Raw genomic sequence first — 26,023 nt, forward strand, 5'->3', positions numbered from 1 at the left:
GTCAACCCCAGAAACTTTCCTGGGAGACCTGTCCAGTGGGAAAATTAAAGGGCAGCTGTAGTCTAGATATTTGAAAAGGGGCTATCCAGTGAGGCGGGGTTCGAGAGGGCTAGTGTTGAGTGATTGCTAACTACGTTGACCAATGAGGATTACTGTCTTTCTGGCCTTAGGAAAAAAATGTTCGTAACTCCGTCTCCAGCGGGATATGAAAATAATAATGGCGTACTAACTTATGATTCTATTTTTAAATAAAATCACTTCACTTTGAAACCGAAGGTCTCTTACGCGAAGATTAGCATACCGCAAAATCTCACAACCGGCAGCCCGGTACGGAACAAAAGTCCCCTTAGCGAGGAGGCGTCAGCCCGGAGAGTCAAGCCGCTGCCTATTGGCCTCAAGGACCCATGATAGACGTTCAGGCAGCCCATTGGCTTCCTTCATTGGAGGCGGGACTGACAGAGACAGCCTATAGGAGCTGGCATCGAGTCAGCCAATAGGGTCGGGGCAGGGGCGTGGCGGGAAGTTTGAAACTCAGCTTCGGGAGTTAAGGATTGAGCCGCTTTGAACCCAGAGGTGGAATTGGGGCCCGGTAAGGGATTTGAATAAATTAGTGAATAATTTAGAGGGCCCAGCAGGCCCTGAAGGAGTTGCCTTGTCTACTGTATTAGTCATCATCCCCGCAGATACCTCTGGCCCGGCGGCCAGGCCGTTTCTCAGCGGGGAACGGGGGGGAGATCGGGTGGTCTGGAATCAAAGGTCGAACGTGGTCGCCGTAAGGGCTAAGACCTGAGTCATTTCTCGCAGGCATCCCCTCCTCTCCCGGGCCGGGCCCTGCCCCATCCTATTTCTGCTGGTTACGATGGGCTCAGCTAAGAGCGTCCCAGTCACTCCAGCGCGGCCTCCGCCGCACAACAAGCTTCTGGCTCGAGTGGCAGACCCCCGTTCACCCAGCGCCGGCATCCTGCGCACTCCCATCCAGGTACACAGGGGTGGCAAGGAGGAGGCAGCGAATCTGTCTCAGTTTCGGAGTCGCTAAGAGAGTCCCACTCCAGTACTCTCGTCTGGAGAATCCCATGGACGGAGGAGCCTGTGGGCTGCAGTCCATGGGGTCGCTGAGAGACGGACACGACTGAGCGACTTCACTTTCACTTTTCACTTTCATGCATTGGAGAAGGAAATGGCAACCCACTCCAGTGTTCTTGCCTGGAGAATCCCAGGGACAGGGGAGCCTGGTGAGCTGCCGTCTATGGGGTCGCAGAGAGTCGGACACGACTGAAGCGACTCAGCAGCAGCAGCAAGAGAGTCCTAAGAGAACTCTCCCTTCCTCCAATACTCCTCACCTTTGAGTCCTTATTTTCCATACTCTCAATCCCGGTGAAGTAGGCTGAATATCTGAGGGCCTTTGCAATTCCCGTCTGCAGTATGGATCTAAGGCTACAAACCTGGGAAGGGAGAGTTGAGGGCCCAGACTCATTCTAGCCTTTGGTCCTGATAGGTAGAGAGCTCCCCACAGCCAAGCCTGCCAGCAGGGGAGCAGGTGGAGGGACCTAAGCTGGTCCAGGATTCAGATCCCCGCTCCCCTACCCTTGGCATTGCACGGACACCTATGAAGACGAGCGGAGGTAAGTGTTGGGCCCAATGCTGTCATCCTCCTGCTTTGAACCCACGTCTTTCTTTTTTCAACACTTTGCTGTCTCCCAATGACTTCTCCCAATCCCTCCTGACCAGGGCGCAAATTCTAAGGCCCATGTATCCCTTCCTCCTTGCTGAATGATTTGTGACAGATGGTCACTATCTCATGTCACTTCTCCCCTCTCCAGAGCCCCCAAGTCCACTGGTGAAACAACTGAGTGATGTATTTGAGACCGAAGACCCCAAATTAAGCCTTCCCCCCGAAGCTATTCTGCCCCTAGAGACACCTTCATCTCCTCGACCGGACTTGCCTCTGGGCACCCAGGTTTCCCTTGAAGATCAGGTGCCTCCTGGGAGCCAGACTGAGCTCTCTGCCGAGCAGGTGTTTGCCAAGGAGGAAACAGGACATGCCTCAGAAACGCCTGTGTCCAGCCAGGGCTCAGACAAGCCCTTGCGAGACCCCGAGACTCCTCGATCTTCAGGTACAGAATCTAAGGGCACAGGATGGGGAAGAACAATTGGGAGAACACTCTGGGATAACGTCCACAGATGGACAAAGGAGGAGTAACCTGAAAGCCCCTAACTTTGGCTGCTTGTTTTAATTCCTTACTCACTTGAGGTTCTAAGTGTGTGTGCCTGTGCATGTATGTGTGTGTGTGTTAACTCACTTATGTCATGTCTGACTCTTTTCGACCCTGTGGACTGTAGCCTGCTAGGCTCCTCTGTCCATGGGATTCTCCAGGCAAGATACTGGAGTGGGTTGCCATGACCTCCTCCAAGGGATCGTCCTGACCCAGAGACGTGTCTCCTGCACAGGTTCTAAGCGCAGCAGGCGGAAAGCAAACAGCAAGGTGCCAGGGAGGTCTCCTCTCACCATCCTACAGGATGACAACTCCCCCGGGGCTCTGACCCCACGACAGGTAAAGGGCAAGCGGGTGAAAGCTGTTACTAGGAAAGCCAGAGTAATGATGGGGGCCTTTTCCCCACCCGGTCTTCTCTCCCCGAACAGCCTCCTGCCCTCCCTCACCTTGCCCAATCCCTTTTGCAGGGTAAGCAGCCTTCCCTGAGTGAAAACTTTAGGGAACTAAAGGAAGGGGCTGTTCTGGGAACTGGACGACTTCTGAAAACTGGAGGACGAGCATGGGAGCAAGGCCAGGGTCACGACAAGGAAAATCAGCACTTCCCTTTGGTGGAGAACTAGACATGCGTGGCTCCAGCACCAGACTCCCCAAGGGCCTGGCCGTGTTCTGGGTCCTCCCACCCCTTCTTGCCCTGGGAGACTGGAAAGGTTCGTTCTCTTAACTCCCCCTAAACTGCCAACCTTGGGACTCAGAGCTTTGTTGGTTTTCTTTGTGTCTGACATATTTCTGTATATTAAAGCAAGTGATTTTAAGTTATATTTTTAAGTGTTATACCTAAACCATGCACTGGGTCTCCTGTCTGAAGAAAGCCTGGAGGGGGCTTGCATTCCCTGGCCTAACTGTCCCCAGGCTGGCACCTCCATCTACACACCTCCCCTAAATCCCAGTGTTCCCCAGGGTGCTGTCCTTGGCCCTTTCCTCTTGCTGTCCCTGGATGTTTACTTCTGGGGCCTTTTTTTTTTTTTAATTGGAGTATAGTTGCTTTACACTGCCGTGTCAGTTTCTGCTGACAAACTGAATCACAGGGCCTGGCCGTGTTCTGGGTCCTCCCACCCCTTCTTGCCCTGGGAGACTGGAAAGGTTCGTTCTCTTAACTCCCCCTAAACTGCCAACCCTGGGACTCAGAGCTTCGTTGGTTTTCTTTGTGTCTGACGTATTTCTGTATATTAAAGCAAGTGGTTTAAACAAAGTGAATCAGCCATACATATACATATATCCCCTCTTCCTTGGATTTTCTTACGGTTTAGGTCACCACAGAGCACTGAGTGGAGTTCCCTGTGCTATTCAGGAGGCTCTCATTAGCTAGCTATTTTATGCATTGCTGTTGTTCAGTTGCTGACTCAAGTCTGACCCTTTGTGATCCCATGGACCGCAGCACTCCAGGCTTCCCTGTCCTTTACTGTCTCCTGGAGTTTGCTCAAACTCATGTCCGTTGAGTCGGTGATGCCATTCTGCCATCTCATCCTCTGTCGTTCCCTTTTCCTCCTACCTTCAATCTTTCCCAGCATCAGGGAAAGTAAGTCAGCTCTTCACATCAGGTGGCCAAAGTATTGGAGCTTCAACTGCAGCATCAGTCCTTTCAACGAATATTCAGGGTTGATTTCCTTTAGGATTGACTGGTTTGATCCGATACACAGTAGTGTATATATGTCAATCCCAGTCTCCCAATTCATCCCACCACCACCCCTTCCCCCCACTTCTGGGGCTTCAACTGCCCTTCACCCGATTTCTGGTAACACCCAGGTCTCTGTACCTAACCCTCACCTTCATCCAGCTGCCCCACAGGCACTTCAGAGTCAACTTGTCTGAAGTTGAATGTGTCCTCTTCCCCTAAGGTTACTCTGCCTCCCCTCACCCTGTGAATGACAGCACTCTCCCCCTGGCTGCCAAACCCTAACCTTGGCCACCATCTCAAGTCTTCCCCTCTGAATAACCCATATCGTTGCCCTGGTCCACTTCCTCCTGGTGATTCCGTATCTTTAGTCTCTTTCCCGTCCCTTCCCTCTCCACTCTGTCCTGCCACTCCTGCATTTCTTGCCACCTGCCTCCTACCTCGTTTACCTCCATTCCCTCCAGGCTCCCCCTTCTTCCATTCCATCCACCTACATTGCTATGAGGGCGATGTTCCCAAGAAGCATCACTGATTATTACCACTCTGCTCAAAACTCTTCAGTTGTTCCCCATTGCCTATAGCTTTCTATAGGCCTTTTATAATCTGACTCCTTCTCAACATAACCTTTCCGTGCAAACACACTTGTACGCACCAAAGGCAGGCGGTGTTGAGCTGTCGTGCAGATCCCACCCCCCCTCAGCCACCTTCTGCTCCTGACCCATCTCAGGCCTTGGTCCTGAGGCTTGAGTTTCTACCTCCACTCTCCCTTCTGCCTGCAGCTATCTGGTACTCAACCTCTATCACCACACTTGTAATACTTCTTTACTTAAGTGGGACCTGTATCTTTCCAGAAGAGGAGAGGATGGGAGACAAACATCACACACATACAAGGCGCTACTCTTTATTGCAGGTGCTTGAGGAGAGGCAAGAAGGTAGACAAAGGAGAAAGCATGAAGGGGAAGGGGCCAGGACCCTAGTTGTGTCAGAGCCACAGTCACGGGGCCCAGCACCCTGTGCCAACCAGGTCTAGACAAAGGTGGTAGCTCTGGGGGAGGAATCCTAGGGCCTGCGGCCTCAGACACAGAGCCTGCTAGGCCTGCCAAGGTTAGGGTTAGGGATGGGTGGGGGCCCATTGTCCTTACTCACGAAGGGAGAGGGGAGGCCTGGGAGGAGATGGGGCAGTTCCCCCGCCCCTAATGAGTCCCTGATGCTGCCTCCCAAACGCACGCTCCCCATACTCCCCACTGCCCTCAAAGGGGGAAAGCTGGAGTGTAGAAGAGAAAAGCTCAAAGAAACCTTAAACTGGGCAGGAGAGGGGCAGCTGAGTGAGTGTCTTCGTGGCCTTTTACATCCCCTCGTCCAGCCTCCTCAGTTCCAGATTTTGAGGAAGCTGTCCCAGGAACCGGTGGCCACAGCCATCCCATCAGCTGTGACCCCCAGGCAGCTGACCCTGTTATCGTGACCAGAGAGGATACCTTAAGAGAAAGGGAGAGGAGTCAGCCTGGCAGGTGTTAGGGAGCCAGGGTTAGAGGTTAGGGGGCGGGGCATCCGACTAAATGAGGAAAGCGGATTAGTCCTAAGGGGCGCGGTTTCCCTCGCAGCCAGTCTCCCCTCCAGGATCTGGGGTGGGTGAGGGACGGGAGGGTTGGACATTGTGTCAGCTGCTGAGAGAAAAGCAAGGGCACCTTGACCCGGAAAACGGGGAAGGAGGGCTTCCAAATGAGGCCCCGAGACAAGTGACTCGGCCAAGGGCACTTGGACAGTAAGCAGTGGAATTAAGGTCTGGATCCTGACTCTGGCCAGTGTTCTCTTCCCTGGGCACCCAGCCTCTCCCAAGAGAGGAAGCCACGATATCTGATTCAACTTCAGCCCAGGCCAGTCCCAGAGAAGCACCCGGGTTGGGGTCAGGGCCCTCAAGTCACATCCCATCCCCTGGTCTCTTGTCACCGCAAAATCCCCACGGTGGCCCTTCCCTTCCATGGAGGCCCCTGAAACCCAGCCCTGACTGGACAGTCCAGGTCCACAGGTCTGGGGGTGACAGGAAGGGGCTCCTCTGGCGGGGAGCAGCTGCAGCAGTGGGCCGTGGTGAAGGGCCGCTTAGAGCAACTTCGCTTTGAGAGGAGATGGTTCTGGACTGGGAACCAAGGGGACTGGCTCTAGGGGCAGAGCTCAGAGTCAGCCAGTAATGAGGGAGCAGCAGTGAGAGGGTACCCACAGGGGAGCCCAGGTGGCCATGGCGGGCAGGCTCTTACCCACGCGCTCGCACTTCATGGAATCCCACACGTTGCAGTTGAAGTCGTCGTAGCCCGCAAAGAGCAGGCGGCCACTGAGCGAGAAGGCCACGGACGTGATGCCGCAGATGATGCTCTCGTGGGCGTAGGTGGTCAGCTCCTGGTCGGCCCGCAAGTCAAACAGGCGGCAGGAGGCATCGTCTGAGCCCGTGCAGATGGCCTCTCCATTGGGGAAGAACTGCAGATACAGGTGGGTGGGGAAGGTGAGGGTCAGGACTCAGACCTGGGCAGCACTCGACCTCTCCTGCCCTCTCCCTGCTCTAGGCCAGTTCCCTCAGCTTCTCTGGCTCCCGCTCCATCCCTTCTGTGGCCTGCCAGCCGCAGCCAGGCTCCCTACACCCTCCCTGTCCACAGTGCTGCCACACGGCAGGGGACAGCATGGGGCTGAGGGTGGGTGGGCAGCGTGCCCACGGTCACACGGTCAGAAGGGTGGAGGCTGTCCCAGACGCCAGCATCTCCAGGCCCTGGATCAGCGTGTCAGCACAGGGCCAAGTACACAAGCATATCCTGAATCTCATCCTCAGGAAACGTCTCATAACCCAATGGAGGGAAAGTCTACAGAAAACTGGCCTGTACTTGTCTAAAGTGTCAATGTCACCAAAGACAGGAAAAGGGCAAAAAGGGTTTCCAATTTAAAAGAAACTGAGAAGACAAGGCAAGGAAATGCGATGCGTGTTCGCGGACAGAGAAAACATTGCTATTTTGGAGATAACTGGTGAAATTGGAATACAGATGTAGACTATAGTATTGCATCAATTTAAACTTCCTGATTTTAAGAATTAGACTGCCAGGAATTCCCTAGTGGTCTGGGCGTTAGGACTCTGTTCTTCCACTGCAGGGGGCATGGGGGAACTAAGATCCTGCAAGTTATGCGGCAATAAAATAAAAATAAAAATCACAACATACTAATAGAAATTTATAAATGTTAAAAAAAAAGAATTAGACTATGACGATGGAAGAGAATGGCCTTGATTTTAGGAAGTATATATTGAAGTATGTATGTGCTAAGTCACTTCAGTAGTGTCCAACACTTTGCAACCCAAGGGACCAAAAACCATCAGGTTCCTCTGTTCATGAGATTCTCCAGGCAAGAATACTGGAGTGGGTTGCCATCTCCTTCTCCAACACACTGATGTATTCAAGGGCTAGAGGGGCGTGAGGTCCGCAACATATTGTCAAAGAACCCAGGGAAAAAATTAATAACCAAGAGTATCTATAGCTACATCTAGATGGGCGTGTGTGTGTCTGTCCATCCCTCCCTCCCTCCCTCTGCAGAGAGGGAACCAAAAAGCATATGTGGCAGAAAGGGGACAGTGACCACAGGTGAAGGGCAGATGGGAACTGTTGCTGTTATTCTTGCAACTTTTCTGTGGGTGAAATTATTTCAAAGTGAAAAGTCAGAAGGAAAGGGGCAGGGGGCCGTGGGACGGGATGAAGGCTGAGTGGGGGGTGGGGTGGGGAGGTGGTCCCCGGAGGACACTGAAGCAAGGGGGGCTTACGCAGATGGCGTTGATGTCCGACTCGTGGCCCGTGAAAGTCTGCCGGCAGGTCCCCTCCCGCACGTCCCAGAGCTTGGCGCTGGCGTCGCAGGCCCCCGAGATGAAGAGTCTGAAGTCAGGGGACACGGCCAGGCTCATGCAGTCCCCTGTGTGCCCCACAAACACAGTCTTCTGCTGCCCAGTCTCGATGTCCCACAGGGCGCTGCGGGGCGGGGGGACACGCTGTCACCCAGCGAGGCCGGCACAGAGGCACCGCCCCAGCCATCGCACCCACGGGCGCCTGGGCCTCACCATGTGGTGTCCCCGGAGCTGGTCACGATGTTGTTGTCGTCCAGGAAACGGCAGCAGGAGAGATAACCTGGGTCGGGGGGTGGAGGCGGTTAGGACAGGGCCCTGGCTGCTGGACACAACCCGCAGGTACCCTTGGCCTCTCACTCACCCGTGTGAGCCGACAGCTCCCGGCTGACCTTGACGTTGCCCTCCCGGGATTTGAGGCTGTAGATGGAACACATGTTGTCCAGCCCCCCACAGGCCACGAAGTTCCCTGACGGGGCGTAGGCACAGGTCATGACCCAGGAGGAGCGCAGTGGGATGGCATGGACCTGCAAGGGTGGGATGGCAGGGGCCTGGGCTGAGCTCCCAGGTCGGGGCACAGGAAGGGCGTGGGATGCCCCAGGAAGGCGGGTGACAGCGGGGCCGCGGGCCGGGCTGATACCTTGTTGGTGGTGTATGTGTCCCACACGATCAGCTTCCCATCTTGCGAGGCGCTTACCAACAGCCTGGGCAGAGGAGAGACACACGTGGCTCCCAACCCTCCTTTCCTGCCTGTCTCCCCCTAGGCCCCCTGCCCCCCAGCCCAGGCCTCTTAAGCCTCACTTAGAGTCAGTGGCCCAGTGCATGGCATAGATCTTGGCCAGGTGTCCCCTTAAGGTCCGCCGTGTCCGCATCTGCACACGTCCCACGACTTCGAGGCCAGACACCAGCTGCAGGAAGTTAGTTAGCTCAGTTGCTCGGTTGTGTCCAACTGTTTGCGACCCCATGGACTGTAGCCTGCCACACTCCCCTGTCCATGGAATTCTCCAGGCAAGAATACCGGAGTGGGTTGCCATTCCCTTCTCCAGGGGATCTTCCCCACACAGGAACTGAATCCACATCTCCTGCATTGCAGGTGGATTCTTTACCACCTGAGCCACAAGGAAAGCTCTAAAAGGGGGTGTCAGAAGTCAGGGGGAGCAGACCTCCCTGTGCGTGGTTAGGACTCTGTGCTCCAAATGCAGGCACATGGGTTCAATCCCTGGTTGGGGAACTAGGATCCTACACACCACACAGCACAGATAAAAATAAAGAAATCAGGGTGAGCAGGGTGCATGCCTATGTGTCAGCGTCTGAGCCAGGATTGTGTGTGAGCTTCTGTTCCATGCCCAGCTCGAAGTCGGGCCTCTAGCCTGACTGAGGGCTGAGAAGTCAACCCTTCCCAGGAGTGGCTTATACAGGTGTAGAGACAGACATGGGCAAGGCCAGGGTGTGTAGCTAAGGGTTTAACCACCACCTCTCCTGGGTGGAGGTGAGGGGGAAGGGGGTTCCATCATGTAAACACCCCCACCTTGACCGATTCAAGCTGCCAATGAGTCCACCACACATGGACTTGGGATGATATGCACACATTTGGTTGAACCCAGCCACTAGGAGCCTGCCCTCACCCACAGCTGCTGCTCAGCCAGCGCTAAGTGGGTATCCAGAGCAGCACCATGGCACTGAACTGCACCCTCCTGAAACTTGGGGTCCTATGCCCCTGAGGCTCCTTTGGCCTTCTAGACATTAGACTGGGGCTCCAGAGTCAAAAGACCTGACCTGCCATTTATTTGCTTTGTTATCTCAGGCAAGTTACTTAACCTCTCTGAGCCCCCTTTTCCATCTGTAAAAATGAAGGAAGTTTTTAGCACCAGACTTAAGGAGTTGTCAGGAAAATTAAATGAAATTATGTATTTAAGCAACTTAGCCCAGTGCCTGGCTCATGTTCAGTAAATGTTTACTCTTATTATTAACATTTAATTCAATCTAAGATGGCACCAGCTCCAAGAAGCACCATTCTTTTATGGATCACTAAGAAAAAGTGCTACCGATTATAACTGTAAGGATCATTGTTGGATGCATCTCAATTTCCAGGATGTCAAAATGTGGGGGAAAAAAAATGCATCCAGGACTGAAAAAGTGCACTATCAGTCAGCTCGTAATTAAGAGTCTTGTCTGGGCTTTCCAGGTGACTCAGTGGTAAAGAATCCACCTGCACACACAGGAGATGCAGGTTCAATCCCTGGATTGGGAAGATCCCCTGGAGAAGGAAATGGCAACCCACTCCAGTATTCTTGCCTGGAGAGTTCCATGGACAGAGGAGCCTGGCTGGCTACAGTCCACGGGGTCGCAAAAGAGTCAACAAGACTGAGCGACTAAACAGCAACAGCTAGTCTCCCAGGGCTTCTGGTTTAACAGCCCTAGTCCTCTTCATCCTGGCCAGCCAGCCAGGAGGGGTTGGCGCTCTTGTTTTGTGGATGAGGACAGCGTCTGCCTCCCTAGGCTCCGGCTCAGTGCCTGGCCCATAGCAGACCTCACAAAATGTTGAATGAATTAATTCATGTCATTCCTCATTCCAAGGACGCACTGTACTGGAGCCTGGGCGCCAGGCTGTGGCTGGTCAGGGGGCTCCCACGCCATCCCCTCCCCTCCACCCCTCCCCTCTGGCCCTGTCGGGGGTGGCGGGGGCTCACCTCTGCCAGGGTAGTGTCAGCACAGGCTTTCCTGGCATCCTAGGGGGAAAGCAGACATGGGCGTGGGTAGGGGCAGGGTGTGTGCACGGGTGTCTAGGTGGGTGGGTTTGGGGCTCTAGGGTTTTGAGGGGCGGGGGGCACATCTCAAATCTGAGCTCCAAGTTCAGGAAGTCTCTGGGCACTTCCAGGTCAGGGGTCTCTGAGATGTCAATCAGGGTGAAGCCAGCCCTTCCCCCGGGGGCCACACTCGGTTCCTGGTTTCCCCATGTCCCCTGGTGGGATGGAGGGTTCTGGGGTTACTGCGATCTGCTTCTTGAGCTGCTCCGCTTCCTGCCGCAACTGTTCCATCTCCCCCATGGTGGACGGCTTGAGGGGTGGCTCCTTGGTCTCCTGCCGGGGACATGGGGTGTATGTAGGGGGACCCCCACCAGACCACGTTTGTGTTCCTCGTGTCCCACACCAGACTCCTCATGGGGGGCTGGAGCCCCCTCCCCACATCGGGCTAGGATTGGGTGGTCTGCACCGCCTCCCCTGCCATCTGGAGTCCCGGGCCTCCCCCGTGCCCCCCGCAGCCCCCAGACCCAGAGGGCAGAGCCAGGCCAGCCCCTCTTACTTGGGCTCTGACTTTAAGCTTCCAGCTCTGGTCCCCAGGCGCCTCCTGGCTCCCTCAGCCGCGACACCCGCCCGTCACCTGCCCCGGCTCTGCTGCCAGAGGAGCTGGCCTGGCCTGGCCCCGCTTGGGGGGGGATGCGGGGGGGTGCAGACAGGGAAGGGTAGGGCCAATGACGACTGTCAGGCAAATGAAATCAGCTGGAGGGTGGTGGCGGGTGGCGGGGGTGGGGTGGGGGGACCAGGGGACAGGGAGGGAGGTGTGCAGCTTGTAGAGGGGCCTAGGCCCAGCCCAGGGAGGGTGGGAGCAGGAGTGTGGGGCTACAGCGGGGCAGGGCGCCCCTCCCCCCCACACCCCGCAACAAGCCCTGGAGGGAGGAGGGTGGGGTGCTTCCCTGGCCAGTCCCTCTCCAGGCAGAGAGCAGAGCATCAGGCCCCAAGGGATTAGAGCAAAGCTGTGAGGATTAAGGGTTGGGTCTGGGAGGGTGCAAAGGAGCAGCCCGACCATGCTCCAGGGTGCCCCCACAGGTCTGGCCCCCCATCCCGTGGTGATGATCTTCACCATCAGGGCCTACCTAGCAACTAGCCCAGGAGCCAGAGAGCGAGCAGGAGAGATGGCCCATTGTCAACACCCCGAGTTGTGCTCCCGAGCTCAGGGTGGTGGGGGAGCGGGCTGTGGTGGCCACGGGGAGGCACAGGCAGGAGCTGAGATTAGAAGGCACTGATCTGGATAATCCTTCTTCAGGACAAACCCCAACCAGCTGCCCCCGGGGGCTGATCCTGGGGGGTTGGGAGGAGGTCCAGGAGACCCAAAGAGGACGGACGGGCCTGGCCCAGCTTGGGGTGCAGAGGATGGCAGTGGAGAGCAAGCCCATCCGCTGCTCGCATCTGGTGTTGGGCCCTCACGACTCGCGGGACTCTGCTGGGGCCGTGAAGCCAAGAAGCAGAGGGATCAGGCTGCCCTAAGTCTCGGCCAAGCTCAGAGAGGGAAGACGCTGGCTTAGAGTAAGAGGCCCAGGGAGCAGCTGTCAGGGGTCAGGGTTCATTTGCATGAGGAAGGCAGGTGGTTGATATTTCCCTGACAAATCACGGACTGGAGGGGCCCATCTCCGGGAGCCCAGGATACCTGTCTCCTCCCGGGCCAGCCACAGCTTCTCCCACCTCCAGCCACCATGGAAACCACGATACACTTGACTGGCCCCAGCAGAGGGATGGTCAGGATCTTTATTGACAGGCTGGGGAGGGCGGGGGCGGAGGGGGGGGGGCGACCCTCTCTCTCATCTTCCTCACTTACAGCACCCACTCTGGCCCTGCCCCCTGCCAGTTCTTTCCACTTCGGCCTTGCCCATCTTCTGTCTGTCCTAGGCCTGGAGGTCCATCCTGGCTGGGCCCAGGCCAGTCCCCAGGCTAAGTCTGTACAGGGTCCTCCGAGTCCAGGGTTGCATGGCCCTGGTGATCCCCAAGATGGCAGGGTACAGGGATGGAGGCCTCACTGTACTGCAGCGGTCACACAGGGGCTTCCCAGGGGTCCCCGGCATCAAGGCAGACCCTCCACAAGTCAAGAGGCCATATCCCCGAGAAGCTGGGCCGGTCCCCTCACAACTCCTCTCGAATGCGAGGCGGCTTCCCAGCCTTGTCCTGGAGCCGTGGAAGCCTTCGGCTAGGGGGTTCTGGGCCGGGGTCCCTGCTGGCCACGTCTTCTTCATCCTTCTCCGGCCCCCGCAGCAGGTCTTTGGCTTCCGTCCACTCCTGGGGAGTGAGGAGGAGGGTCTAGGCTGATTTCCCCCTCACCAGCATCCGCCCTGCCCCGGGACTCTCCCTGGGTCATCTTAGCCCCACCCCTTGCCCGCCAGCGTGCCCACCTCTCACACAGCCAAGCCCCACCGCCTGCTCACCTGCTCCCTGTGCTCAGGGGCCCAGGTGTGCCACAGTGCCAGGGCACAGCGCCGCCCCCGTGTCACGGCCCATACGCCATGGGGATTCTCCACGCCCGAGCTGAAGGCCACGAGGCGGCCGCAGCGAGGCCGAACCTGTGCCTGGGTTGGGGGGGTGGATGGTAGATTCAGCTCCAGGGAGAGGTCTTCAGAGACCTTGACCCTGACTCCCTGGAGCAGGACGGGGTAGGGGCTCAGATAGCAAGAGCTCTCTTGCCCACCGCATCCCCTCCTTAGTTCAGGGACTACCTTGGGGCAAGTGGCAACCAGGCCGCCACTGGGAGCACCGAATGCCAGACTGGAGGCTGGAGGAGTTGGAGCCAAAAGGAGAAGGGACTCTGTCCGCCCCTGTGCCCTGCTTCTTCTGCCCACCCTCTGCCCAACCAGACTCTGGGTTCTGGGCATCAGGGTCCTGGGGACATTTTCCACCCCAGAGAGGGATTGGATGACAGGGAGCTGGTGGTGGTGAGCAAAGAAGGAGCTAAATGGATAAGGCAGAGCAATGCACAATAAAAAATCACAGCTCCGGTCCTTCTGCTGGTCCTAGACCTGAGCTTCTACCTGGAGTAGAGGCTTAGAGTACTGTGCTTCATCGCCCAATCTTTATTTTTGAGTTTTTTATTATTTATTTAGTTATTTATTATTTATTTATTTGGCTGTACCGGGTTTTAGTTACAACACACAAGATTTTTCAGTTGCAGCATGCAGAATCTAGTTCCCCAACTAGGGATCGAACCTTGGCCTTCGAGTCTTTGGGGCACAGAGTCTCAGCCACAGGACCAACCAGGGAAGTACCTCACCTTCCCTCCTATAGGAAGTGAGGTGATCACTGAAGGCAGGGCCTAGAGGGGCCCCTTGGAGGTCTCCTGGGAGGAGCTAGAAGAGCCCCTGAACAGACAAGAGTGGGGAGATGCTGCAGAAGCCGGAAAGGAGAGGGTTGACTCAATAAACATAAGTTTAAGCAAACTCTGGGAGATAGTGAAGGACAGGGAATCCTGGCCTGTTGCAGTCCACGGGGTCACAAAGAGTCGGACACAACTTGGCAATTAAACAACAGCAACAAAGGCGGCCCCAGCCATCTCGCTGCATTTGCCTCTGGGCACCCTCTGCTTTGAATCCCCAGCCTATGGCTGGGCTCCCTGCTCCCCTCCCTGCCCCCTGGTCCCCCAGTTACCGTGACCGTGAGGGCGTTGGGCTCTGTGAAGAACAGGTCCCCACCCTGGAAGTCATCGTTGAGGTAGAGGAGTCCACTGGGGAGAGAGGAAAACAGGAGGCAGGCAGTGAGACCCCAGCCAGGCGCCCCACCCAGCCCCTGGAGGGCCACCGACCTGTAGTCTCGGTAGGTGTAGGCTGGGGGCTCCCGCCAGCATTCCCCGGTGTCGGGATCCAGGACACAGTTGTCGGCGTGCACCGGGTGGCTCAGGTCCATGCGCTGGGCCTGCTCCCCTGAGAAGCCAAGGGCCTGGTGGGCGCCCACCCACACCCACCCTATAGATCCAGGGTCACAGCCAAGCCCCCCCTGGGCAGGGGAGTCAGTCCTCCTGCAGTGAAGATGGAAACCCACACAGCAGGGGTGCTGAGGGTGTGCAGGGCCCTGCGATGGGGGGCCCTGGAGGTTACCTTCTATGGCGCTCCGGCACACCAGGTGGGTGAAGGAGAGGTGCAGGGGCCGGTCGGGGGAGAAGTAGGCCTGGGTTAGGCTCCGCACCCGCTCGCTCACCTCCAGGAGCAGCTGGGCACCCTGACTGCCCACTGCCCCAGCCCGGGCCAGCTGCGGCACAGAATAAAGGGTGGGGAAGGGGAGGTGTGGTAAGGCTGGTCCCAGCCCCTACCCCACCTCCACTGCCATCCACCCACGGTTTGGGGCTCGCAGCTGCCCATCAACCCAGCCCAGACCGCTCCTTTCATTATCTCTGTGGCAACAACCTGGGTCCCTCAGTGGGGAACCCCCTCCATCAGTCCTGGGCCGAGAGCTCCTGAGTCCCAGGAGAGCCCTCCACAAGCAGAGAGACCAGCCCTCTCCTCCAGCTCTGTGTCTCCTCACCTGCGCGGCCTTGAGCACCGTGAGCCCCTCAAAGCGTTCGTGGGGGGTGTGTGGGGAACGGCGACCCCGATAGCCAGACCTGGCTCCAGCCTCAGCTGCATCCTAAGCAGAGAGGGAGTTGGCTATGGGGTCACCCTGCCCAGATCCAGGCTACCACCCACCTCACAGGGCTACACGGCTTTCCCTCCAACCAGCCAGTCCCTGGAAGAGGCTGGAAGCTCCTGCCGTTCTCTGAGCTGCTGCCCTTTCCAGAGAATGACCAACTCCACGTCTGTGTGGTCACTCCTGGTAAATATCTGGAACCCCACTGGCTGAGGGGACTGTGCATAGGACTCTGGAGGGCTTCCTACAGTGGGGAAGGGGCTCCGGGAGATCAGGACAGCAGGGAAAGGGGCAGGACGCGCTCAATCACTCGTTCTGACGGGCTGAGAACAGAGGAGTCTCTCTGGAGCAAGACCCTGGCAGGAGGTTCAACAGTTGGGCCGGGTCCCCGCAGACCTGAGGTGGGGACGTGGCACCAGCCGACACATCTCTCTCCCATCCCTTCTCACCTGACACACTCTTGGAGAATGTGGGAACCCTTGATGCTGACTCCAAATCCTCCAGCTGCCTCCACAACTCTCATCACCCTTTACTGACACCTCTTCAATCTGCTTTTTCTTTCTTTTTTCTATTCAGTCTGCTTTTTGAAGCTCAAAGCACCACTATCTAGTTACCCCGTACATAAGCCTCATCTCTGAGAGGCCACCTAGTCACTCAAGCTCTCATTCATTCATCCATCATTCAGTAGGCATTGAGCACCGTGTGTCAGGCACTGTTCTGGGCACTGGGGACTCAACTGCGAACACGAAAAGTCCCTGCTACTACAGGCTTTATATTCTGAGAAAAACAAACCAGGTCAATTCAGACAGTGATGTATTACATGGAAAATTAAAGCAGAGTTACAACCTTGCAAGCGCCCTGGCAGAGGCTAGGGGATAGCCGATACTGGGGAGTTACCCTTGAGTTCATTCTTCATCACTCACATAGATTTCCTCTGAGGCCCTAGTGGTAAAGAACCTGCCTGCCAATGCAGGGGACGTAAGAGATGTAGGTTCAGTTCCTGGGTCAGGAAGATCCCCTGGAGGAGGAAATGGCAACCCACTCCAGTATTCTTGCCTGGACAACCCCATGGACAAAGGAGCCTGGTGACTCCATGGGGTACCAAAAGGTTGGATAAGACTGAGCACCCCCCCACACACACACAGATTTAGTTCTTAACTTCTCTTTCTTTGAGTTTCTAAATATTTCTCATCTGTCCTGTCTTCATTGCCTTGAAATGAGACCTACCCTAGGGCTGTCACCCCTAAGCTCCTCCTTACTTCCCTGTCCCGTTGCATTCTCTGTGCTGCCACTAGAGGGCGCTCCCGGTCCTAGAGGACGAAGACTCCAGACCCTGCACTTTGGAGTTCTGCAGAAGACAAAAATCCACTCCTCCTTAAATCCTTCTGTAAACTGTCCACCATCTACAAAGAGAGCCCAAACTCCTTGGCAGGGTACAGAGGTCCTCACCCATCTCTCAACCCGCGCCTCCTCCCCATTCCTGCCCCTGGAGAATACACAGCCTGATAATAGCAACAGCTCATACTGAGTATTTGCACATTCTTCCAAGAGCTTTACCGTGTACTGACTCATTTAATCCTCATAAACAGCCTTACAACAAAACCACCGTGTTTAGCCCTGTTTTGTAGAGGAGGAAACGAGGCTCACAGATGTTGAAATACATGGCCCAAGGCCACACAGGTAATTCCTGCTGGGCACGCCCATGCTCTGAACTCCTGTGCTCCACTCCAGTTCCCAAACCCCGCCCTCTCATTTTTCTTCCCGGCAGCCTGATTTTCCTCCCTTCTCTATCTGGTTGTTGTTGCTGTTGTTCAGTCGTTCAGTCCAGTCTGACTCTTTGCTACCTCATGGACTGCAGCACGCCAGGCTTCCCTGTCCTTCACTATCTCCCAGAGTTTGCTCAAACTCATGTCCATTGAGTCAGTGATGCCATCTGACCATCTTGTCCTCTGTCATCCCCTTCTCCTGCTGCCTTCAATCTTTCCCAGCATCAGGGTCTTTTCCAGTGAGTCAGTTCTTAGAATCAAGTGGCCAAAGTATTGGAGCTTTAGCTTCAGCATCAGTCCTTCCAATGAATATCCAGGACTAACTTCTTTTAGGATTTTCTGGTTGGATCAACTCTACACTTTCACTCTACTCTTTCACCTTGCAGTCCAAGGGACTCTCAGGAGTCTTATCCAGCACCACAGTTCAAAAGTATCAATACTTCAGTTCTCAGTTGCCATGGGCGGAGTTCCTCACGCTGGCCTCCGGCATATCCCCCAGGAAAGAGGCTTGGCATATGCAAAGGCATGATCAAGCCTCACTCAGCCTTCTTTATGGTCCAGCTCTCACATCCATACATGACTACTGGAAAAACCATAGTTTTGACTAGACCGACCTTTGCTGGCAAAGTAATGTCTCAGCTTTTTAATATGCCGCCTACGTTTGTCATAGCTTTTCTTCCAAGGAGCATCTTTTAATTTCATGGCTGCAGTTACCATCTGCAGTGATTTTGGAGCCCAAAAAAATAGTCTGCCATTGTTTCCATTGTTTCCCCATCTATTTGCCATGAAGTGATGGGACCAGATGCCATGATCTTCATTTTCTGAATGCTGAGTTTTAAGCCAGCTTTTTCACTCTACTCTTTCATCTTCATAAGAGGCTCTTTATTTTTTTAAATATTTTATTTACTTATTTATTTTACTGAGCCGGGTCTTAGTTGCGACACTCAGGATCTTTCATTGCAGCATGTGAACTTTTATTTGCAGCAGGGACAGAACCCGGCCCCCCTGTACCGGGAGCACAGAGTGTTAGCCATTGGACCACCAGGGAAGTCCCCATAAGAGGCTCTTTAGTTACTCTTTGCTTTTTGCCATAAGGGTTGTGTCATTGGCATATCTGAGGTTATTGATATTTCTCCCAACAATCTTGATTCTGGCTTGTGCTTCATCCATCCCGCCATTTCACATGATGTACCCTGCAGTTAAATAAGCAGGGTGACAATATACACCCTCGATGTACTCCTTTCCCAATTCTGAACCAGTCCATTATTCCATGTCTGATTCTGAATTTTGCTTCTTGACCTGCATACAGGTTTCTCAGAAGGCAAGTAAGGTGATCTGGCATTCTCATCTCTTTATTTTCCACAGTGTGCTGTTGTTTCTCCACGGTCAAAGGCTTTAGCATAGTCAATGAAGTAGAAGTAGATGTTTTTCTGGAATTCTCTTGCTTTTTCTATGATCCAATGGATGTTGGCAACTCATGCTGTCGGGTTAACTCATGCTTAAGATGAAGCTCAAATGCCACCCCTTCCAGGAATTCTTCTGTACTTTTCATCTTGGTGCTTCTAATTGGATGAGTACGTCTTTTATCAAACTCACCACCTGCTGTGATTATGTCTCCATGCCTGATGCCTTCTCTGTACACTGAGTTCCCAAATGCACAGTCTGTGTTTATCTGCTTCTCCCTGGAACCTGGGTATTTCCAGTATTACCAGGGACTCAGAGAAGAACAAACCCAGAGTGAGACTGAAGTTTCATATATTGGCAGACTCAACCTGGTGAATACAGATCATTCAGCCTGAGAGACGTGATGATGGAGAAGCAGCCTGTGTGTCTGCAGAGCCAATAACTAAGCTCTCAGCCAACCAAGGCATCTTCACCTGCACACCCACCCTTTTTGATGCATTTACGTTTTTTGTTTTGTTCCTCCCATCAGTTTCTAGCAAACTTCTGTAAAATGTCCAGCCCATGCCCGCTATGCCATGTCAGCTTAGTCGCTCAGTCATGTCCAACTCTTTGCCACCCTTTGGACTGTAATCCACCGGGCTCCTCTGTCCATGGGATTCTGCATGCAAGAATACTGGAGTGGGGTGCCACTTCCTCCTCCAGGGGATTTTTCCAGGGATTGACCCTGCACCTCCTGTGTCTCCTGCATTGCAGATGGATTCTTTACCCGCTGAGCTGTCACTGGGGAAGCCCCATGTCAGTTAAGTTGAGAGGAAAAGGAACTTGTCCGCAGGAGGGAGAGAACATCAGCAGTCTCCGCTGGAGGGTCTGAGAGGGCAGGGGAGTGGGGAGGGTGGCGGGGGCGGGGGGAGGACAGGCCAAGAGCAAGGGGGCAGGCAGCTGTGCCTGAGGGTCCCCCAGTAGCACTGTGCCACCTCCTTACAGGTCCTCTCACCTTGGCCAGCTGCAGCAGCACCCCACACTCCGCCGGGGTGAGCAGCCCGTCCAGCACGGCTCGCTCCGACCCATTCAGCTGCCTCGCGTCTTGGGTCAGGGTTACTCCCTCCATGAGGAGGACATCTGCGGGGGAGGCACAGGGCAGCGGGTTGATGGTCCCCCGAGGGCAGACCCAGACCCTTCCAGGCTCCTGCCTCCTGCTGTCCCAGGAACTCACCCTTCCAGTGAGTCAGGGGCTTCGGTTGTGGAGGCTCATCATCCCACGGCCTCTTCTCCTGATCCTCTCTCAGGGGTGAGAAACATGCTCAATGAACACGGGCCAGTCCAGACCCATCTCTCCAACCCCGCCTCCCAGGACTCCTCCCCTTACCCTCCACGCAGGCCACGCCCCTCCCACCCAGGCCACGCCCCTCCCACCGCAAGGCACCTCCTACCTGAGCTTTTCTCTAAGGCCCTCGGGGATGAAGGCAGCAGGGGTCCATAGGTCCTGGGATGGTCAGGAAAAGAACCATCACCTGCCAAGTCCACCTCTGAGTCCTTGACGGTAGACCATGGGCTACCATACTAAAGTCCTCCTGCTTCCAGAGGGGAAGGTGGAAATGGGGACGCCCTGGACTCATTGTCAGGAGCCCTGCGCACTGGGCCAAACACCGCAATCATAATAACAACAACTTACAAAGCACTGTTCGCCAGGTGCTTTTTAAAGAGCTTTATATGTGTGTTAGTCGCTCAGTCGTGTCCGACTTTGCGACCCCATGGACTGTAGCCCGCCAGATTCCTCTGTCCATGGGATTCTCCAGGCAAGAATACTGGAGTGGGTTGCCACTCCCTTCTCCAGGGGATCCTCCCCACCCAGAGATGGAACCCGAGTCTCCTGCGTTGCAGGCAAATGCTTTACCATCTGAGCCACCAGGGAAGAGCTTTCTATACAGATGTGGAGTTTATCATTTAAAAAGTTTACAATAGTCTTATCAAACAGGTCGTATTAATGTGCCCATTTTGCAGCTGAGGGCTCTGAGACACAAAAACATAAAGTAACATGCCCAAGGTCACACAGCCCCTAAAGACAGGGTTGGGATTTAAGCGACGGCGCCCAACAGACTTTTCCCTTAGGGGACAGGGCAATGTCTGCAAACATCTCTGACGGCCACGACACAGGGATGCTAGCGACACCTACTGGGCAGAGTAGGGACAGCCCCTTTTCTCCCAGTTAGGAAATACTGGCTTCAAACAGCAAGATAGCCGAGAAGGCTGGGGGAGCCTGCCTGACGCTGGAGCACTGACGAGAATAACCTCTGCCTTTTAGTTTCCCCTCAAAACTACCACAGAAAGAAGAGTATGAAAACAAGCATCAGACTTTCCTGTACTTTGTAGCAAGTGACATGACTTCAACAGAGCTATAAGTATGGTGTTTCCATTTTACAGGGAAGCTGAGGCCAAGCCAGCAAAGGTCCAGAGCTTGTCTGCGGCAGATAGACCAACACCTAGGCCTGCGTGATCCCAAAGCTGCCTGTGACCACAGGCACCTGCCTGTGTCTTGTGACCCTGGGGCACAGAGTCCTCTCCAAGCCTCACGGGGTTGTGGAGAAATGAGACGTGCTGTTGAGGAGGGACGTGGCATACCCCGTAGGGCACTGCTGCTGTCCCCCTCCTGGGGGCAGCCAGGGGGAGAAGCGGGGTCACTCACGGGATCCTTGAAGCTGGCCCCCAGGTGCTCCACGGCATAGTACAGCTGTCTCTTCTCCCCCAGGGATCGAAGGACGAAGCGCTGGATGTCCTGGGGACAGTAGGAGCGGACAGCGGGAGGGGGAGAGTTAAGGCTGGAAAAGAAGAGGGCTGCCCACAGGCTCCCTAAGCCTGGTCCTGCCCCTCTGTCAACCCTCCTCCCTCAGCAGTCAGGGTCTCCGAGCTCAGACTGGGGTGTGTGTATGTGTGTGTGTATACACACGTGCCCACTTGTGCACACGTTGGGGCAAGCAGGGGTGAGTTTAAAGGAAGAAAGCTGGCCTGGACTCAGAAGTAGAGCCAGGGGACTTCCCTGATGGTCCAGCAGTTAAGACTTTGCCTTCCGACACAAGCAGTAAGGATTCAGTTCCTAGTTGGGAAACTAAGATCTCACATGCCTTGCAGCCAAAATGCAAAAAAAAAACAAAAAATAGAAACAAGACTGTAACAAATTCAATAAAGGCTTAAAAAAAAATGGTCCACATTAAAAAAAATCTTAACAACAGCAAAGAAAATCTGCCTGCCAATGAGGAGACACAGGTTCCATCCAAAGCCCATGCAGCAATCAGCACAGCCAAAATAAATAAATAAACAAATAAACAACCCAGTTCAGTTCAGTTGCTCAGTCATGTCCAACTCTTTGTGATCCCGTGGACTGCAGCACACCAGGCTTCCTTGTCTGTCACCAACTCCCAGAGCTTGCTCAGGCTCATGTCCATTGAGTCAGTGATGCCATCCAACCATCTCATCCTCTATCGTCCCCTTCTCCTCCTGCCTTCAATCTTTCCCAGCATCAGGGTCTTTTCCAGTGAGTCAGTTCTTCAAATCAGGTGGCCAAGGTATTGGAGCTTCAGCTTCAGCATCAGTCCTTCCAATGAATATCCAGGACTAACTTCTTTTAGGATTGACTGTTTGGATCTCCTTGCAGTCCAAGGGACTCTCAGAAGTCTTCTCCAGTTCCACAGTTCGAAAGCATCAATTCTTCAGTGTTCAGCCTCGTTCATGGTCCAACTCTCAAAACCATACATGACTACTGGAAAAACCACAGCTTTGACTATATGGGAGGGCTTCCCTGATAGCTCAGCTGGTTAAGAATCCGCCTGCAATGCAGGAGACCTAGTTTCGATCACTGGATTGGGAAGATCCCCTGGAGAAGGGAAAGGCTATCACTCCAGTATTCTGGCCTGGAAAATTCCATGGACTGTACAGTCAGTGGGTTCGCAAAGAGTGGGACATGACTAAGTGACTCACTTTCCCTTCACTTTGACTATGTGAACCATTGTCAGTAAAGTAATGTTTCTGCTAAAAAAAGAAACCACCTTCCAATGCAGAGGACATGGGTTCAATCCCTGGTCAGGGACTAAGATCCCTCAAGCCGCAGGGCAACTAAGCCCACACACTGTAACAAGAGAAGGCGTGCACCAACTAGAGAAAACCCACGTGCCAAGGAGATGAGCCTGTGGGCCACATGAAGACCCAGTGCAGCCGAAATAAGTTAGAAAAAACAGAAAGACAGCCTGAAGTGGGGAGCAGGGAGTGGACACAAGGCCAGATGCTGAACTTGGGGTCACCTTTGGCCAGAATGGGGGGCGGGTCCAGGTGACTTCTCCACAGTATTTGTCTGATTTAGGACAACCTCACAGGGTGAGCTGGAGAAGGGAATGGCCACCTACTCCAGTGTTCTTGCCCTGGAAATCCCATGGACAGAGGAGCCTGGTGGGCCTACGGTCCACGGGGTCCCAAAGAGTCGGACACGACTGAGCAACTTAGCACACATCCACAGGGTAAGTGAGTAGGGGGTACCTCTCTGGGCCCGAGGCCAGGTCTCGGCTCCCCCAGCTGGGCCTGGTACCGGTCCAGAGCCGTCTTGGCAGCCTCATCCTCCGGGTAGAAGAGCAGGAAGCTCAGAACATTCTCTGTAGCCTGGGACAGATTCCCCACTGGGGACAGAGCAACAGCTTGGGGGTGCGGCCTAGAGACCAAGCACCCCAGTCATCCTGGGCAGGGCCAAGAGCCGGGGGACAGAGGCAGAGCCGGAGAAGGTGGTCTCCCAGTGACCATCCCACCCAGCAGACAGCCTCATCCATTGCTTCTTTCCAAAGCTTCCTGGAACATACCTGGGCTGTGCGGGCAGAGTTCAGAGGGGAGGAAGAGAGGAGAGAAGAAAGGAAAGTGAGAAGCAGCGAGGACAAAAAGAGCCCTGTGACCCAGCTCCCGAGCGTCCCACAATGGAGAGCCAGAGTCCTCTGAGGTGATGGTCCCCAGGGAGCCTCGACCTACTCAGATGCAGAGATAGATGGAAGGATGGAGAGGTGGAGCTCTGGGTACCATCAGAGACAGACCTTCACTCTCCGGGTTCCAGCCCCAGCCCACCCACCCGGGGCTCACCCTTCCCCCTCACTGACCCTGAGCATGGGCCTCGTGCAGCCGCCTCAGCTGGGTGGGAAAGAAGTCGGGAACAGGGAGGCTGCGACCAGGACGCGTGGCCACGTCCCCCACGCAGCGCTGCCGGCATTGCAGGACACGGGTCCAGTGCCCTGTGGGGGACACAAGGGGGATTCACTCAGCTAGTGATATGCCTCCCCCCACCCCATGGCACTGTGATCCCCGCCCCCCGCACTCCAGCCCCTTACCTGCGATGGCTTCATACAGACCGCCCTGGCTCCCAGTCCCCTCCTCCTCCTCTGCCTCCCTCTCCTGTTCCTCCGGGCCCTCACAGCCAGCCCGGCAGCTCTCCACCTGGGCCAGGCTCTCCTGCAGGGCCTCCTCCAGCCAGGGCAGTGCCAGGCCTGCCTCCTGGCGCCCAAGATGCTCCAGGCCGGTGTCAAAGGCTGCCTGTTGGGGAGGGGAAAGGTCAGTCACCCGACATCCTGGGGGTGGGGCTGGAGGGTGCCAAGATAGATTGGGAGACAGAAAGAAGGGGAGGGGCGTTGGCCTCCCTGGGGCCTGGACTCCAGGTCTCAGGTCACCTTGGGGAATACAGGGCAAGCCTGAGAATCCGAGTGTTAGCACGTGAGACTTCGAGTCTCAGGAGGAAAACCAGGTCCCAGAGAGGGACCCTCCCATCAGGGTCACAGAGGGCATACCCGGATTTCCTGATGCCCAGTAGACAGTGCGCAGCTGGGCGAGGCCTGTGTATCCTATCAGTCAAAGGTTGGGGGGTGGGCTGGGGTCAAGCTGAGGGTCTCACCCAATATGGGGGCGTCTCCAGGTCCCGGAAGCTCTGTGGCCGAACCCCTGACATCCGTCTGTACTTAGCCATGTCCTCCCGCATCTGCAGATGTGCCGGGTTTGCCACAAAGAAGGTGTGCGCAGCGGCTGCTGCCAAGTCCAGCTTCTTCAGCTGAGGCGCGGGAGGGGTGGGGGAGTCAGCCCCCAGGGCAGGGGTGTCAGAGTCTGCCCCTCCCCAGCATCCCCACCCTAGCCTTCTGGAAGACTGGTAGGTGAAAGCTGCCCACCACCCAACCTCCAGACCCCCAGTAAGTGGGGACTCTCAGGAGTCTGGTAGCCACCGAAAGGGGGGTCTCAAAGACTGGAGTGGGTGGGGTGTGGGCAGAGGGACCTCACTGGAGAGACGAGGCGGAAGTGATGGCCGCGCGAGGTGGGGATGTAGGGGTGACCCTAGCCGCCACCAAAAGCCGCAGGTCTCTAGGACCCTGAGCTGAGGTGTGTGTGACCGGCGCCCCCCTTCCCCGGCCACGTAGGCGTTAGTAGGCAACAGCTACCGCACCAGTAGCTGGGCAGGGTCCCACGACCGGACACCGGAGCCCTCAGCCCTGCCCACCTCCTCTTTCTTTCCCGAAGCTCCCTCCTGCCCCAAGCGGAGGCTCACGCTCACCCCCTACCCGCCCCCCAGTTCCCTCTCTCCAGCTGCGTCTCCCGCCCCTGTCCCCGCCCCACTTCATTCCTGGGAAGAGGCGCTATCACTCCACGTAGGTCTCAGTAAGACTTCCTAGAACTCCAGGCCCCTGCCCTCCATCTTCGATCGGCTTCCACCCCCTTCCAACTTTGCTGCCACCCTCCCGAGCCCGTGCCCCACTCTGTAGGTACTGGTCGCGGTTTGCCAGGACCTACTCCAAAGGCGAGGTCCTGACCACACAGCCCCACCCGAGTCCCGGCGTTTGCTCGCCGCCCCTTCCCGGGAGCTGCAGGAGGACCCCCGGGCCCCGCACCTGGTAGTAGGCCCTCTGCAGGTAGTTGTAGGGCTCCCGCCGGCGGAAGGCGTCCCGGATCGCGCTCCCCACGCGGAGCCGCGCCGCGCCCCCGGGGCCCAGCCTCCGCGCCCAGCACTGGGTCAGGCACTCGGCGCGCCGCAGCGCCGCGCGGAGGAGCAGCGGCTCCCAGGCCCCCGGCCCGGAGTTGGGCCCCGGGGCGGCGGGGAGCGAGACCCCCGGCTCGGCCGCGCAGTGCGCTCCGCAGTCCAGCCGCGCGCGGCCCAGCGCCGTCCGGCTCCGCAACGCTTCCCGCAGCAGCGCCACCGCGGGCGCCCAGGCCCCCGCCGCGTAGGCGCGCAGCCCGTCCGCGTAGAGCAAGTCCGGGGCCTGGGGAGGCGCCCCCGGGGACGGCGGGGCCAGGCCGGGGGGCTCGGGGGATCCCGGGGGAGGCAGGAGCAACAGGAGCAGCAGCCACCGGAGGAGCCGCAGCATCGCGCCAGAGCCGCCGGCTGGCTGCAGGAGGGAACTGAGGGAGCCGAGAGCGAGAGGGAGGAAAAGGGGGAAGGAAGAGGGAGGGGAAAGGAAGGAGGGATGGAGAGGAGGGAGGTGCGCCGCCGGGAGCTGATGCGCCCGAGCCCCAGCCCGGAGAGGCCGGGGTGAGAGAGAGACTGGAGTCTGAGGACGCCCGCGGCGGCGGCAGAACGTGGAGAACGTGGGCTTTAGGACAAGCTGGGTGGCGTCCAGCGAGAAGCAGACGGTGGAGAGAACAGGGCAGAAGCCGGCCCTGGAGCAGGCCTGAGGAGCCTCTTAGGACCCCTGACTCCAACCTCGGGGGGGCCCATCGTGCGG

At 56.2% G+C, this 26,023-nt stretch overlaps 3 protein-coding genes across 3 annotated transcripts; 1 reads left to right on the top strand and 2 right to left on the bottom strand.

The window, feature by feature from the left end:
• CDCA3 (cell division cycle associated 3) lies at positions 508-3,031 on the top strand. The gene is made up of 6 exons (XM_005680938.2): positions 508-589; positions 805-979; positions 1,496-1,622; positions 1,821-2,114; positions 2,449-2,552; positions 2,681-3,031. The coding sequence occupies exons 2-6, from the start codon at positions 860-862 to the stop codon at positions 2,831-2,833; spliced, it is 798 nt and encodes a 265-aa protein (XP_005680995.1). The 5' UTR covers positions 508-589; positions 805-859; the 3' UTR covers positions 2,834-3,031.
• Positions 4,771-12,158, bottom strand: GNB3 (G protein subunit beta 3). The gene is made up of 10 exons (XM_018048555.1): positions 11,054-12,158; positions 10,741-10,830; positions 10,441-10,479; positions 8,552-8,658; positions 8,391-8,454; positions 8,115-8,277; positions 7,967-8,033; positions 7,676-7,877; positions 6,138-6,354; positions 4,771-5,360 (listed from the first exon to the last, which is right to left on the bottom strand). The coding sequence occupies exons 2-10, from the start codon at positions 10,795-10,797 to the stop codon at positions 5,254-5,256; spliced, it is 1,023 nt and encodes a 340-aa protein (XP_017904044.1). The 5' UTR covers positions 10,798-10,830; positions 11,054-12,158; the 3' UTR covers positions 4,771-5,253.
• On the bottom strand, positions 12,259-25,721 carry P3H3 (prolyl 3-hydroxylase 3). Its single transcript, XM_018048554.1, has 15 exons — positions 25,193-25,721; positions 24,211-24,363; positions 23,654-23,855; positions 23,426-23,557; positions 22,824-22,960; positions 20,983-21,072; positions 19,730-19,782; positions 19,513-19,580; positions 19,294-19,418; positions 15,028-15,129; positions 14,604-14,754; positions 14,312-14,429; positions 14,158-14,233; positions 12,945-13,085; positions 12,259-12,798 (listed from the first exon to the last, which is right to left on the bottom strand). Exons 1-15 carry the CDS (start codon positions 25,664-25,666, stop codon positions 12,646-12,648), a joined length of 2,175 nt encoding a protein of 724 aa, XP_017904043.1. The 5' UTR covers positions 25,667-25,721; the 3' UTR covers positions 12,259-12,645.

This window comes from Capra hircus, chromosome 5 (assembly GCF_001704415.2).
Source record: "Capra hircus breed San Clemente chromosome 5, ASM170441v1, whole genome shotgun sequence".
NCBI lineage: Eukaryota > Metazoa > Chordata > Mammalia > Artiodactyla > Bovidae > Capra > Capra hircus.